General features: G+C 36.4%; 1 protein-coding gene across 3 annotated transcripts in view; it reads left to right on the top strand.

Moving 5' to 3' along the window:
* Nucleotides 1–392: 392 nt before the first annotated feature.
* FOLH1 (folate hydrolase 1) overlaps nucleotides 393–16,223 on the top strand; it is a 62,790-nt gene continuing 46,959 nt past the window's right edge. The window contains exons 1-4 of one of the 3 annotated variants that reach the window (XM_007457351.1): nucleotides 393–640; nucleotides 3,111–3,216; nucleotides 6,960–7,146; nucleotides 11,630–11,731. In XM_007457351.1, coding sequence (XP_007457413.1) covers nucleotides 523–640; nucleotides 3,111–3,216; nucleotides 6,960–7,146; nucleotides 11,630–11,731 — 513 coding nt within the window. In that variant the 5' untranslated portion in view covers nucleotides 393–522. Of the gene's footprint in view, nucleotides 641–3,110; nucleotides 3,217–6,959; nucleotides 7,147–11,629; nucleotides 11,732–16,223 lie in introns of those variants that run through there. The other 2 variants (XM_007457352.1, XM_007457353.1) reach the window with 2 other exon arrangements.

Genomic DNA, 16,223 nt, shown 5'->3' with positions numbered 1-16,223 from the left:
CTTGAGAAATAGCTTAGTCTACCAACTTGCCTGGAACATGCGGTTTCCTAGACGGACAAAAGAGGATCGTTCTATTGAATTACGGGAAACTTCGTGTTCTTTCTGTGAATCGGATTGTGGTGTGGAAGTGGAGAAAGCAGAAGAGTTTGTTCTTTGCTTCCTCGTTCCCTTTCTTCCTTCTTTTCCTTTTATTTTAAAATAAGGGCTAGAAATTTTCAAGCGGAACTTTTTTTTTTTTTTTTAAGCACCCCTCCGAAGGGGCCGGGTTTTCTTCTTCTGGGGACTGATGCTGCCTCTTGCTCTCCGGGATTGGTTGAGAGTAAACTAGAAATACTTTCAGGGGCGGAGAAACTGCGAGTGCCCTGGGAGTGCGAGTGCACTGGGCTGGGAGTGGACTCTAGGCTGCAGAACTGCTAAGAGCGGCCCTCAAAGGAGGAAGCCTTTGCCCCGCCTCCCGCGAGGCGGCAGCGGGGGCACCGCAGAGGCACCGGTCCCCGGAGGCGCCGCCGGCCACACGCTGAGATGTGGAATCCCCTGCGCGAAACCGACTCGACCTTTGTCGCCTGGCGCCGCCCGCGCTGGCTGTGCGCAGGGGCCGTGGTGCTGGGCGCCTGCCTCTTCGTCCTCGGCTTCCTCTTGGGTACGGGGCCCTCGCCACGCACAAACCCGAGCCTACCCGGCTGTTGGGCGGTTCGCGGGACTCCCGGGCCAGCTGCCGCGTGGGGCCACCTGCTGGTCTCCCGGTCTCCCGGGGGGTGGGGGGCGGTGACCGGGTTGGGGGAACGTGGGGACGAGCACCCGCGAGTTAGGTGGGAGTTGCTGGGAGCGGTGCACAGCTGGGTTCTGGACGGGCTACTGTAGGACAGTCACCCAGGGTAAGGAGTAGAACGGAGAGACTCAAACTGAACTTGAGAAAGTTCCATCTGCTGAGGCCCTGCGAGCAATCGGTACGTTTTAGCAGGAGCGCCGGATCTCTGGGGGCATTTGCTAGGTCGTCAAAGGAGCTTTGCAAGAAACGACTCTTACCTGTTTGGGGTCTTTAGTGCCTGTGCCTGGACTGCTTCGTGTATACAGTAGGTAGAACTCAGGGCACTGCTGCGTGGGAGCCCTATTCTCTCATTCTTTCGTCCTGGGGAGTAAATAAAGAGGAACATTTAGGAGGTAACCGGCTGACATTGTCAGTGCTCTGAACAGATCCTTAATAGCAGTTCTTTAGCGTTTTCCCCTGTGTACTGATTTGCAGACTTAACCCAACTCTCCATGATAACCAGGGGGCAGCACAGATTCGCTGAGACTCTTTTAAATTCTAATTTTAACTCTGCAACTTCTCTGTGGCCTTGAATGAGTTACCGAGTCTCTCTGAGCCACAGTTTGTCAACCTTTGTAAGAATACCATCTGTAACTTAGTGGGAATCGTAAACAAAATAGCATCTAAAGCTCCTGGCACAGTACTGGGGTACTGGCACTTTTTAAAAATTCTTTCCTGGTGAGGAGATGCTTGTAACTGGACATTAATGCACAGGACTAGCGTTAAGGTATAGCCTGGTAGTTCGGCCCTACTCTGAATTCTGAATCCCTTTCTGGGATTTAGAAGACCAGGGCATAGACCAACTAAGCTGGCTCAAATTCAGCCTCTTCTTGCTTGTTGTGTAACCTTTGAGCCACACTCTGCTCATAACTAGCATGTGGATATTAGGGTTATTGTGGGGCTTAGATAAGTGTGCTCGTTAAGGGCACACTTCAACTCGAGTTTCAGTTTTCTCAGCTGTACAACGTGGGCAAGGGTAGAATGAGGATTAAGATCTTCTGCATCTTTTAAAAGCATTTTATTCGTCCCAGTATTGCCCTCAGCCCCATCCTTATATTCACTGCTCAATGGCTGTGGGTCCTTTTTTTTTTTTTTTTTGCGGTACGCGGGCCTCTCACTGTTGTGGCCTCTCCCGTTGCGGAGCACAGGCTCTGGACGCACAGGCTCAGCAGCCATGGCTCAGGGGCCCAGCCACTCCGTGGCATGTGGGATCTTCCCAGACCAGGGCATGAACCTGTGTCCCCTGCATCAGCAGGCGGATGCTCAACCACTGTGCCACCAGGGAAGCCCTGTGGGTTCTTTATTAATGTTTGTTAATTTTTGCCGAGGATTCTCTGCTCCCTCCCTCCCACAGGCCTCCATCCTCTTTATCCAGCTCATTTTTTAGATCTTGATTCAAGCATTTCATCCTCCGAGTGCCCTTATCCTACAGTCTAATCCAAGTCCCTTTATTTTACATACTGGTGGAACTGTATTTCCATTTGCTGCCAACCATTTATTTCAATATGCATGTATATATGCATGTGTGTAACGTGTATGTGATTAATAACTGGAAAGCTCCATGAAAGCTAGCTGGGTGATTTAGGTAACCATTTTATGCACAGATCATATCATTTATCTAAATAAACTATGTCATGAAGCCAACTACCAGGGCTAATGTACACGATCTGGCTACCCGTTGCCTCTAGTCTCTGTGTTCACTGTGTGTCTTGCAGAGATGTTGGGTGAATTGGAGTTTCACTGTAGCTCTCTGAAGGTGAACTTTTGAAGCCTACTTCAACTGCAAGCACAAAATATTTAAGCATATTTTGCTTTAGTTTCAGTACCAGAACAAATTACAAGTCTGAATTGCCTTCAACTCTTTGAGATAAGTTATGTACTTGAAATATACTCATAATTAATTCATTACAAACATTTACTAAATGCTTATTCTGGGTCAGCAGAGGCGTCGTCACTGGAGATAGAAGCTTTTAAGGAGAAAGAAGGTGGATCTCCTCTTTGCCTTCATTTTTCCCATCAGTTGAACCATCTTCAATTTTAGTGCTAATTTCATAAAACATTTCTTAGAATAACAGCAATACTTATTGAAATTGGATTAAAATATGTTACAACTGATTTGTAATTAAGTCTGTCTGCATAATTTTTTTTCCAATGGAAGTAGGCAAGAGCAATGAAACTTCAGAAAATCTCAGTTAATGCCAGAGGTCATTGGTGTTTTATATATGATAAATACAATAATAAGGAAAGATAGGCCCTGTCTATAAGCTCATATCTCATTCCTATATTTGTTTGTATTTTACAGGATGGTTTATAAAATCCTCCAGTGAAGCTACTAACATTCCACAGCATAATGTGAAGAAAGCATTTTTGGATGAGTTGAAAGCAGAGAACATCAAGACATTCTTGTAGTAAGCATATACTTAAAAGTTTACTATTCTGTTTAGAAGTTTTGATCCAGTATTTCATAAACAGGAACTGACTTTTTAAAAAGGTTTTATTACTGAAGATCTTGTATCATGTTTCATCTGGAGAGGATTGTACCTTCAGCTGAACTTTATCATGATAGATGTTTTAAAGCAGGTGTCAGCAAACTTTTTCTGTAAAGGTCCAGCTTTTGTAGGCCAGATGATCTCTGTCCCAACTACTCAGCTCTGCTATTGGAGCACCAAAAGAGTGATAGTAAATACGTAGTTGAATAAGTGTGACAGTTTCGATAAAACTTTATTTGTAGGCACTAAAATTTAAATTTCATATAAATGATATGTAACAAAATATTATTCCTCTTGATTTTTTTCATCTATTTAAAATGTGATAACCATTTTTAGCTTGTGGGCTGTACAAAGAAAGGAAGTGAGCTGGATTTGGTCAGTGAAACATAGTTTGCTGACTCGTGTTTCACAGGAAGATAGTATATTTTAGTCAAAAGAATAAATTTTGGACTTCGAAGTCAGACATACACGAGTTTAAATTCCATCTTCGCCCACTGATATTAAAGTAACTTTGAGTGAATACTTAACCTTCCTGAGCCATCGTTTCCACCTGTATAAAATGGGGATAGTGATATTGTTCTGATGAGCATGAAATTAGAGAGCATATATGTGACCTAGTGTAAAAACCAGCTCCCTGTTTCCTGAAATAGCTATCCCTGGTGTAGAGAAAGAGGTAAATGAGTAAATATAAAAAGTATTTGCAAGGCAACTAAAAATAAAACACTTTTATTGAATAATTGATTGGAATACTTAGCTTTTTCAAAGTGACATACTTGAAGTCCTGATAACGATTAAAGGACTCCTTAGTGAATACAAGTTATAATTTTATGTAAAAACAGTCAAGTAAATATATATATGTATAGATGTACCTACACATAGTCATACAAGTACATATGTCTATTTAATTACGATAGAATTAAAACTATGAATAAAATTTGCTAGGGCACCTATCAAGTCTTTGGAAGGGCCATTTCAAGTGAGAGATCCAGAAGCTTAAATTTTGTGGAAATCCTTCTGCCTCTTGCACTTCTTTTACTATAATTATGTATAATAGGTATAAGAAAAGTGGAAGTCTGGCGAGATATAATCTTCACTCCTAGACAGGGGTGCTGCCTCGGCTTCATTTTTCCTTTTCTAACCTGTGAGGTGGAGTGACCAGCAAAGAAATAAAATGAATGCCTGCCACTAGCTCACTTTCTGGGCCATCAGCTTCTTGCTTATTCTCCATGGCCTTGACCAAGCTCCTCTAACTGTTTAGAACTCAAGGATTTTCATCATTAACAAACAAAAGAAAGAGATTAACAGAACCCCCCACTCACCCCTCCAAGGACCACAGAACCTCCAGAAGCCTCCTGGACTCTCCAGAATTCCAATTTGCCATTTGTCCATCAGAGTGCTTTCAGTCTATTTAGACCCTTAGGTTAGGGGTCATTAAAGCCTCAGATCCTCTGTCTTGTTCCCCTTTCTAACCCTTTGCTTTACTACTAAAAATTCTCTACTACTTCTAAGTCACCTGATTCTCAGTAGTGGCTGGGGGTGGGGTTCAGTAGGGGCTGCCTTTTCAGTCTCCCTTGGGGTGCAAGGTTGTCCTCTGTTTTCCCTTTTGTTTTGTAACATCTAGTTAAATTCTCAGATCTGTTCACTATTTCGCATGTCTTTAGAGGGAATTTCCTTCTCCACACAGTTCTGAAAGAGAAGATTATTTCAGAAGAGTGTCTTAGGTTTCACTGATCTACATTTGAATACCAGTTCCATCTTTCACTGGCTGTCTTTAGGTCATCTAACTTCTCTAAGCCCTGTGCATTTGTAAACCAGATGCAATGTGTGAAAACAGGAATACCAATAGCTCCCTTTATTAATTGAGATAACATAATGATACTTGGAACATATATAAACTTTTCTAGCCAGACAGAGATGTGTGAGCCTATTTTTTTTGTTAATACATCTTGTTGGCTATGTTGGATAATTTGTAAATTATTCTTCTTATTAGAAAATAACTGGGTATTCTAATAGAATCAAGACAGCCACCAGGGAAGCCCTAGAAATCCCATGTAAGGTTTTAAGCCCCTAAAAATTTACTGAATGAGGGGTTCCCTGGTGGCGCAGTGGTTAAGAGTCCGCCTGATGATGCAGGGGACATGGGTTCGTGCCCTGGTCCGGGAGGATCCCACATGCCGCGGAGCGGCTGGGCCCGTGAGCCATGGCCGCTGAGCCTGCGCGTCCGGAGCCTGTGCTCCGCAACGGGAGAGGCCACAATGGTGAGAGTCCCGCGTACTGCAAAAAAAAAAAAAAAAAAAAAAAAGTTTATTGAATGAGAATTTTAATACTATTTTTGTAAATACAATTTAAATGATTTTAATATAATTATAAAATTAATCACCAGAATCCCCCTCCTCCTTTTTTTTTTAAAGATACACAATAAAATCAAACATTTGAAATTGGGATCATCATAGCCATGTTGGCTATTAGTTTTTTTAAAATCACCATCAGGATGGAAGTACGTTGAGTTTAGAAAAATCTACATATTTAGAACCAGAAATTCATGAAGTTCAAGACGTTCATGAGCTAGAAATAAATCAGTGTCTTATCATGATACATGATGCTTTGTCGTATGGGATTTTTTGTTTTTTCTTGAAGGGGTTTGAAAATACCAATGAACTGAATCTTCAGGGAAACAACAAATTTCCAAGAGAGAGAAATTTCAAACAAACAAAAGCACCAGTATCTGGACATATTAAATGAGAAATTAATCTATTCATGAAAGTATTTTTGGTAGCTAAAATTTTGGCCACATAGTTTATTTGTTAAAGATATTTGTGGTCACACTAATTCTCATCGTTGATTTCAAGTATTATACTTACTTAATAAGTAGATATGGTGAATGGAGTACAAAAGATTCAGTTTGAGCTTGTAAGTATGTTCAGATTACTCCTTAAAGAAGGCACTTTAAAATGGTTGCTAATCAAAAGGTTTCTCACTTGGCTCTAAGTTTCAGTATTTAAAAATAAATGTAATTATCAGTAGTTCTTGGCATGTCAAAGCTTGGTCTTTGGATGAAAATATTTTTATCTTCCAATTATATTTTACAAGGTGAAGTAAACAGATAATTCCATGAAAGTTCAAAGATGCATTCTTTCTTAAGAAAGAATATAACACTTTCCTCATCTGATATATAGAGATACATCCACAGGATTGCGTGTAACAATTATCTACAAAGATCATTTTTTTCTAATTTTTCTCTTGAATGAGTATAAATTAGAGCATGAAAATTTCAAAACACACTTGAAAATCTATTTGATGCAATAATAGTGCCACTTTGCTTTTTCTTTTTCTTTTTTTTTTTTGCAGTATGCGGGCCTCTTAATGTTGTGGCCTCTCCCATTGCGGAGCACAGGTTCCGGACGCGCAGGCTCAGCGGCCATAGCTCACGGGCCCAGCCGCTCCGCGGCATGTGGGATCTTCCTGGACTGGGGCACGAACCCGTGTCCCCTGCATCGGCAGGCGGATTCTCAACCACTGCACCACCTCGGAAGCCCCCACTTTGCTTTTTTAATGTATAACACCTCAAAATATTTTTAAATATAAATCAGCCTTATTTGGGTGTTGATTTAAGATAAAGTCTGACTAAAAATTTCTAACCACTTTGAATTTTTGTTCAACAGTAATTTTACACGGATACCACATTTAGCTGGAACAGAACAAAACTTTCAGCTTGCAAAGCAAATTCAATCTCAGTGGAAAGAATTTGGCCTGGATTCTGTTGAGTTAGCCCATTATGATGTCTTGTTGTCCTATCCAAATAAGACTCATCCCAACTACATCTCAATAATTGATGAAGATGGAAATGAGGTAAAAAGAAAGAAAGAAAAAATAAGGCCCCCTGGTCTACTATTTTGAAATACCTTATGTGAAAGAATGCCCTCTACCATGTCCAAATACTGATAGAAATCAATATTGACACCTGTGAATGATGCCTTTTATAATCTTATTACTGGTGCCAACTCTTTCTTATGACGTTTGAATTTATGTGATGTTGGAAAGATTCTGAAAAATTGATGTTTGATGACATTTGCTATTTTCTATTTTTTAGAATTGTACACTAATATAAAATATGATATATTAGTAAACTTCTAAGCAAGTAAATTGATACACTTTTAGAAGGTTCGGACTATAAAAGATCATGCATAGATTTGAAGATGCTAGAAAATTCAGAGAAGTGCTGTTTGAGCTGGCAGGTTTTTATTGGTACTTAATGATTAAATCTCATATGATCATGTGTTCAGCTCTGTGCCCAGAACTTGGGTGTGGGCATTTGGAAGGAGGAGAATTTGGAGGGAAATACTATAGAATCATATCTACACTAAAGAGTTTAGAGTCTTTGCTAGTTAGGGCACTTGGGAAAGAAGATAATACAAGTAATTGAGGTATTTCTTATCATGCTGTATATTCAATATGAAAGCTCATAAAATATAACTCAATATTCATCCCTATTTGCCTTACAGCTACCATATTTAAAGTAGCCCCTTTTACTCTGGATAGCTTCTTTCAGTCCTTTGGTTAGCTGGGCCTTGTAAATTGCATATAGCTTCAGATATGTCCAGTTTGATCAGTCAACTAAAAATGTCATGTGATTTAAGTATATATAAATTTTTAATCACCTCCCCTTATTGACTAATGAATCAGCTTCTTCTTAATGATTAATATGTTGTTCTATAGTCAGTGATGTAATCCCATGCTAAATTTCCTAATATGAGTTGAAAGTTTCCGTATTCACTATTTTAAATTGTAGTAGTTAATACAGTTTAACTTTTAAAAATATTATCAAACTATTTCAAAATTTTAAAAATATTTTTAAGGTAAGTAGGGGGAATACTGATATACTTCCTATGGTCCCATAACCTTTATTAAATAAGCGGGGGCATATCTATATAATTAAGTATTAAGGGGTCTTTAAATGTATATTTAGGAAGATTATTTAATGATGTAATAAAATATTGGTAATGTTAAAAAAATACACATACTTAAACCAAATTTGATCTATCAAATTTGGCAATTGTGTGCAATGAGGAAAATAGCAAACTTTCAATTCTCTTTTTTCCTTCCTCTTCACTTCCAATTCTGACTGTACCTTTGCTTTTATTTCATTTCATGGTTTATTTTTGCTATTATAAGCACTTAGGAAATTTCTAAAGCCTGTCACTTAAACCTATCTTGTAGAAGTTTCATTTTGGAGATTTTCCTGAATGGTGTTAGCTGCCAAAAGCTTATTAACTTTTTTGGAAGTTATATCATTAAATCCTTTTTATTTTTACCCAAGTTTTACCTGCACATAAAGCATCACACAGTTCTCCAAAGGGCCCCTCTCTATCCCCCTTCCCTGAGGCAATCACTGTTCAACACTGAGTTGATTCTTTTGGTATTTACTTCTGTTTCTTTAAATGACATGCTTGTATTGCTTGTGTTTCAGATTCAGGTGTTATCTTTTGACCTTGTGACAGTTCGGCTCTATTCTCACCCCAACTACAAATGCTCTTTTACTGTGCCCCCATCTCCCAGTTTAATTATTGTGACTATTCATAGCCAAACTATGTGGTAAATGCAAACTTTTACTTTCCTGCATGACACAGAGGAGTTCCCCTTCCCACAGGCAACAGATATGATTAGCATTTTATAGATTCTGCAAGAAATATTTTTAATACTATATGCATTATTTTATCTTTGTTTACATAAGGATAACGTGCCATATGGATTGAAGTATATATATTGCCTTTTTTATGTCACAAAAAGTAAATGGAAATTTGTAAACCAAAATTAGTTATACTCAGAATACATAATTTGAGGCTATATTAGTGAATTTCGGATAGTGAGCAGTGCTCACTAGTGTATTGTCTACCTTTGATAAAGTCACCCAAAAGACTCTTTTCCATCACCTTAAGAAACTTTTCCTAGTTGTTAGAATAACTCATAAACTTGATGTAAAGTCCACCTGCTCAGTGGTGTTGTAAAATTACCATAAAGGAAAATCAAATGAGACGAGCTTGAGTACTTCCTTGGCTGAAAGACTTGCTGATGGGATGACTTTGTCTCCAGATGGATTTTTATTGCACTTCAGTATGGTTTTTCTTATAATCTTTCCCAGTGATTCAGCTGCATTTGTACCCTATGTGGACCACAGAAAAATTATGGGAAAGATGGAAGATATGGGAATTTTTGAAGAGTAGTACTTGATTTGGTTTCATTTTAGGTTCTGTCAGCATCAGAAGTAGGTAACTGGTGCTCTAGTCAGTACAATATGATGTCAGCTCAGAGTCACTCCCCATCTCCCGCAACCCTTTGCATTACTGCGCAGACCAGGACTTATAGTTTAACATTAAAAATGGTGATAGCAGGTGTCCTTGACTTGAATGTTTTTAATGTTTCATCTTAATTTTGATATTTGTATCAGGTTACGTTAATTCACTTCCTTTCCAAGTTTACTAAGACTTTTTGTCATGGATTTATGTTGAATTTTATCAGCACTTTTTTTCTTTTTTTTGGATATCTTCTGAGATGAGTGTATAATTTTTCTTTTTCACAATGAGAATTATATTAAATGATATTCTAATATTAGACTAATCTTACATTTTTGAAATTTGTAATATTAGTCAGTAGTAGAGTTTTCAACTCATATATCTATATATATTCAGTTTATATTCGTAGCATGTGTGGCCTGTATTTCTGCAATTTGCTGATTGGGGTATAATTTCTAGATTAGACTTGCCTTATAAAATGAGCTGAGTTTTTAATCTCTGAAATAGGTTGTGTTATACTTAAACAATCTTTTACTTTCATCTTTCAAACTCAGGAAAACCAGTTGGTTTTGATACTTCGTTTTGTGGGAGATTTTAAAGTACTGATTCAATTTTTTTTATTGTTATAGGACTATTTAGATTTAAAAAAAAAGCATCCTTATGTCAGTTTTAATAAATTTTTTTAAATGCATTTTTCCGTTTCATCTAAGATTTCAATTATTGTCATAGTTCTTCCTAGTATTTTCTTATTACCTTTTTGAATCTGTGCGACATCTATAGATATGACTTTTTTCAACTCAATATTATTTATTTGTGCTTACCTTATATTTTTTGCTTATTGACATTGACAGAGATATGTCAATTTTACCTGTATTTTCAAAGAATAAACCTTCAGCTTTGGCAATCATTTCTTGTATATATGTTTTATGTTTCATTCATTCCGTTCTTACTTAATATAATTTCCTCTTTTACCTTCCTGGTGTCTGTTTTGCGGTTCTTTGTAACATTTTCAGTGAATACTTAATTTATTGATGTTCTACCTTTCTTCTTTTCTAATATGAGTATTTAAAACCATAAATTTCCTTCTAAGAGCCACTTCAACTAGATCTCACAAGTTTGGAGAAGTGTTTTAGTTATCATTAATATCTTAATATTTTCTAATTTCTATGTTTTCATCTTTGAGCCTTGGAGCTATTTAGGGGTATTTTTAAAATCCCAAATTTAAAAGTTATTCCACTATTGGTTTGATCTGATATTCTAACTTAACTACATTGTGATCAGATAATGTGGTTTGTATGACACTAGTCATTTGGCAATTGTTGAGGCTTCCTTTATAGCCTATTATGTGGTCAATTTTTATAAATGTTCTGTGTTTATTTGAAAACAGTGTATTCAGTTGTTGAGTTTAATGATCTTATATTTGTTCATTAGTTCAAATTTGTTAATTGTTTGGCTAAAATCACCTTTATCCTTGATGTATTCTTATTTTGTCTGCAATCTTTATTAATTGCTGGGAAAGGAATGTTAGATTATCTCACTGTAGTGGTGGATTATTTTTATTTCCCTTTGGAATTCTGTCAAGTTTCTTCTTCCTGTAGGTTGGAGCTCTCTTTTAGAGGTAGTGGTTTGGAACCTAAAAAAAAAAATTGATTCCTACTTAACAATGTCAGTGATACACTTAAAAGATTATATTATATCTGGTTCAAAGTGAATTTAACATTTAATTTGCTCCCAAGTAATTATCTTAGCAGTTTTGTAAGTGACTAAGAATATTGTACGCTGTTGTTTTTATTTGGGAATTAGTTTTCCTTCTAAATCAAAAGCTAGTGCTTATACATCCTCTCAGGGTCTCTAAGTTTATTCATCTCATGAAATCCTCATAGCCTCTAGCACAGTGCTGGCTCTTTGATCTGTATCTTTAAAATACCAAAGGCTTCATTAACCACCTACTGACAGAAAGAGATACTACACATTTCCTTGTTTGGTTATAGTAATAAAACTTTACCTGATTTGCCTCTGATTATTATATTTTGTTTCTCTAGATTTTCAACACATCATTATTTGAACCACCGCCTCCAGGATATGAAAATGTTTCAGATGTTGTTCCACCTTTTAGTGCCTTTTCTCCACAAGGAATGCCAGAGGTAAAAATGCATGCAATAAAATAAAAATAACAAAGAGAACTTCCTTATACATACAGGCAATAATTAAAGAGGTATTAAGGAGGTTTTTGATATAATCCAAATTCATCTTTTTTACATTTAAGAAATAGAATTTCTTAGTAATAAAAAGGAATACATACTATATTGTGTTCATAGTGCTTTTTAAGATAAAATTTACTACACTGAGATGGAGAAATCCAAAATGTACATTTATTGACTTTTGACAGATGCATACACCTGTGTAATTCAAACCCCATCAACATATAGAATACTACTATCACTTCAGAAAGTACTTTTAAGCCCCTTCTCAATCAACTCCACACACTCTCAAGGCAGTCATTCTTCTGATTTTTTTTTTTACCACCTTTGATTAGTTTTGCCTATACTAGAAATTCATATAGATAGAATTGATAGCATGTAATCATTTGTGTTTATTTTCTTTCACTAAGCATAGGGTCTGTGAAATTCACATGTTTTGCATTTATCAGTAGATTGTTCCTTTTTATTGCCAAGTAATTTCCATTGTATGAAAATACTACATATCTTACCAGCACTGTATAACTTGGATTAATTTTCAAAGAACTTGAATGGGAATTTGAAATTGTTGCCATTTTCAAGTGAAGAGTACGAATGTCCTTTTTAGAAAATGTTATGTGGTTTACTGAATAAAGCAGTGTGGGGGCTTCCCTGGTGGCGCAGTGGTTGAGAGTCTGCCTGCCGATGCAGGGGACACGGGTTCGTGCCCCGATCCGGGAGGATCCCACATGCTGTGGAGCGGCTATGCCCATGAGCCATGGCTGCTGAGCCTGCGTGTCCAGAGCCTGTGCTCCGCAATGGGAGAGGCTACAACAGTGAGAAGCCCGTGTACCGCAAAAAAAAAAAAAGAATAAAGCAGTGTGTATAATTGTCATCTGAGATTTTACAGTAAATCCCCAGATTCTTGCATAGTACTTTGTTTTTATATAAGAAAGTTAAATTTGAAAGAGTTGAATGTAATTTATTAATGTCTTTTAAAATGTTATGTCTCCTACCGTAATATTTAACATTAAGTAGATTCAGTTTTGGACATACTGAGTTTGAGGTGCCTATAGGATATATTCCAAGAAGTTGCTAATAGACGATTGGGCATATTGAAGTATCACTCAGTAGGGAGATAAGGGCTTGACTATCATCAGAAACATCCTAAGTAAAATATTTACATTTAGAATTGAATTGACATTTAAAGCTCTATCTTCACCAATTAGTTAAGATTTATTGCAAGAACATAAGGATGATTTAATATTAGGCAATGCCATGTTTTTTAATAAGTTAAAAAACACACTATTTTTATTATTTTCTAATGTTTTGAATATTTGATTAACTTACAATTTAAAAACTCTCACAAACTTAGAATAGAATATTTTCTATTGGTTGTATGAAATTTACTTCAAATGAGTAGTTAACATCATAGTTAAGGGAACAGTATTAGAAAAATTCTCCCTAAATATTTGCACATAAATAGAATGCTTTTAATCACTACAATTATTTCATATTTGACATGACATAGAAATAAGGTATATAAAAATTGGGAATGAAGAGACAGTATATTTTAGAACTCAGGTGTCCTGAGGTGACCTAGACTTATTCCTCAAGGTAAGGCACATTGCCATCATGGGTCCATGTAAGATCCCTAATTTAATTTCTTTCCTTTCATCTCTTATCCCTATTTTCAATCTCATTTCTCTTCTCCACTCCACTACACCCTGCCACTGACTCTAATGTATTTATGCTTTTAGCAATGTATGTATTCTTACAAAAACATGGCCTTAATTTTGTTATTGGTGTATTTTAAATGTACGCAAAGAATATTATACCTTAGGCCTTACTTGGTCTCTTACTGTTTTTCAGTCAACTTTTTTTTTAATCTATTGCTTTATGTCAGAATAGTTTGTTACTTTTCACTGTTGCATGTTATCTCATGTTATCATGCACAGCACATGTAACTTATCCATTCTCTTAGTGGCAAACATGTGGTTTGCCTCTAAATTTAAATTACCACAAACAGTGTTGGAGTGAATGTGCTCATATATGGGCTCTCTGTGTAAACTAAACCAGGTATGGGATTGCTGGTTTGTAGGGAATACTTCATTTCACACTGTCCAGAGTGTAGCAGTTTACCGCTCCCTCCAATACTGTATGAGTGTTCCTTTTTCCTCACATTTTCATCAATGGCTGAAGTTATGTAACTTTCTAAATTTTGCCCATCTAATTGTTTTGTTGTTGTTTTAATTTATTCTGATTCACATTTTTTTATTACAAATAAGATTGTACATCTCCAAGTATATTTATTAGCTATGCTGTGTTTTTGCTCTGTGAAATGATTAATTATAGTCTTCTTTTCCTGTTGAATTTCTGGCCTTTTTCTTATTACCTTCAGAGGTTTCTTAAATATTTTAGTTATTCACCTCCTATTGGTTTAGATATTGCAAACAGCTTCTCCTTATTTTTCACCTATATTTGTTCATGTTATTTATGTTGCTTTTGACTGAAAAGGATTCTTTAATTGTGATATTGTCCAGTGTTCTCTTTATGTTTTCACACTTAGGTCTTTATTAATTTCCTCATTCATTATTTTTTTAACATCTTTATTGAAGTATAATTGCTTTACAAGAGGTTGTTAGTTTCTGCTGTATAATAAAGTGAATCAGCTATATGTATGCATATATCCCCATATCCCCTCCCTCTTGCACCTAGCATAGGCAGAACACTCTATGACATAAATCACAGCAAGATCCTTTTTCACCCATATCCTAGAGAAATGGATATAAAGACAAAAATAAACAAATGGGACCTAATGAAACTTAAAAGCTTTTGCACAGCAAAGGAAATTATAAACAATCATATAAAACACAGATTCTGATTCCCATCACCTGAGTTTCAGTAGGTCTTGGGTGAAGCCTGAGAGTTTGTTTCCAGCAAGTTGCTAGATATTGTTGATTCTGTTGGTTCAAGAACCATGGTTTGAGAACCACTGGTCTCATGTCCCAATTCTGTCTCTATTAACAAGAGCAGGAAGATGGAAGCTTAAAAGAAATTGAAAATTGTAGGCTAACAGTGCAAGATTGTATTTATTCCCAGTTATAGAACAATGGTACAGTGTAAATTTTACAAGAAGGTCATTGTCTGAAAATAAATATTTTTTTCTAACTAGCAGTGACAACTGCATTTGTGAAGTGCCGAGAGGGCCTATCTGTCCACACTTGTTTTCATTTTCAAAGTTTACTGTCATCTTCAAACTAATATCTTCTCCAATCCCTTCTCCATCATAATTTGTTTTGTGAGGAGTGCAGATTTATTAAAAGATAGCCACAATTTACAGACATCCAAAGAAGTAGTCTTCTTAAAGTTGGTGATATTAAATATGAATAAATTTCAAGTAGAACATTTACACTAAAACAAAATTCACTGAAACCAAATTGGTTAATGGCTTTGTATTCACAGTAGTATAAGAGTGAGCTCCAGAGAAGACTAACAGTTATAAATCAGACATACAGTGCTATCATCAATAGTGCATTAATATTGCATTGGTCTTAGGAGGAAAAGTAATAGCTAAAACTAATCCTTTTACTGAAGCAAAGATTCAGATGTCACCTTCTCAATAGACTTTCTCCCTTTTTTGAAAATTGCACCCAAATGAGTACAGTACAAGTTCCCTGTTTGCCTACTGTATTTAAACTTTTTTTGAATTTTTCTATAGAACTCATCACCTTTTAATATAATATACAATTCACTTAGTTATTAATTTTATTGTTTATTATCTTATCTCTCTGCTTTCCATGTGAATGTAAGTTTCTTCAAGGACAGGGATTTGCTGTATCCCTAATTCCTAGAATGATATGCCCTCAACAAGTTTGTGGAATGAATCCTACAATCAGCTTGGAAACAACCTTATGTCAATATGTTATAAGTTTGTTGTGCATGTGTTATGAGATGTAGTTAAAGAGGAAAACAATAACCAAAATAAAATGATAGGATATTAGAAATCGTGTAGGACAGGGACTTCAAACTCTAGGGTATGTGAAGACTTTCCAAAGGCAGACATAGGATCGTTTTAAATAAATCAGTTGCATCATCAATTTCTCAGTGGACTCTTTCATGGAATTGAGAACTAGCCCGTGGTGAGGTCCCACTGGTACTCTGTCTCCACCTCCCTATTTACAGTTATTTTTCTCTCATTTTATGAATGAGAGACATCACTCATTCATCCTAAAACAAGATGAAGAATATCTCTGAGTAGTAAAAAAAATCTCTGTGGCTCCAAACAAAGAGACAATAGTGAAAGATTCTAATAGCTGGGTAACAAAGATTTGGCAAGTCAAATGGTTTATAGTTGAACAAAATTAAAGATGAGCCTAATTGAGTTTCCAGCTGGTATCATTAGAATTAACTTTGATAATAGATCAGTGTGAGATTTAGGAGTTGTAACTTGGAAAGA

Source organism: Lipotes vexillifer, unplaced genomic scaffold, assembly GCF_000442215.2.
Source record: "Lipotes vexillifer unplaced genomic scaffold, Lipotes_vexillifer_v1.1 scaffold1505, whole genome shotgun sequence".
Classification (NCBI taxonomy): Eukaryota; Metazoa; Chordata; class Mammalia; order Artiodactyla; family Lipotidae; genus Lipotes; species Lipotes vexillifer.
Note: the sequence above shows the minus strand (reverse complement) of the source record. Positions and strands in the feature narration are given on the sequence as shown.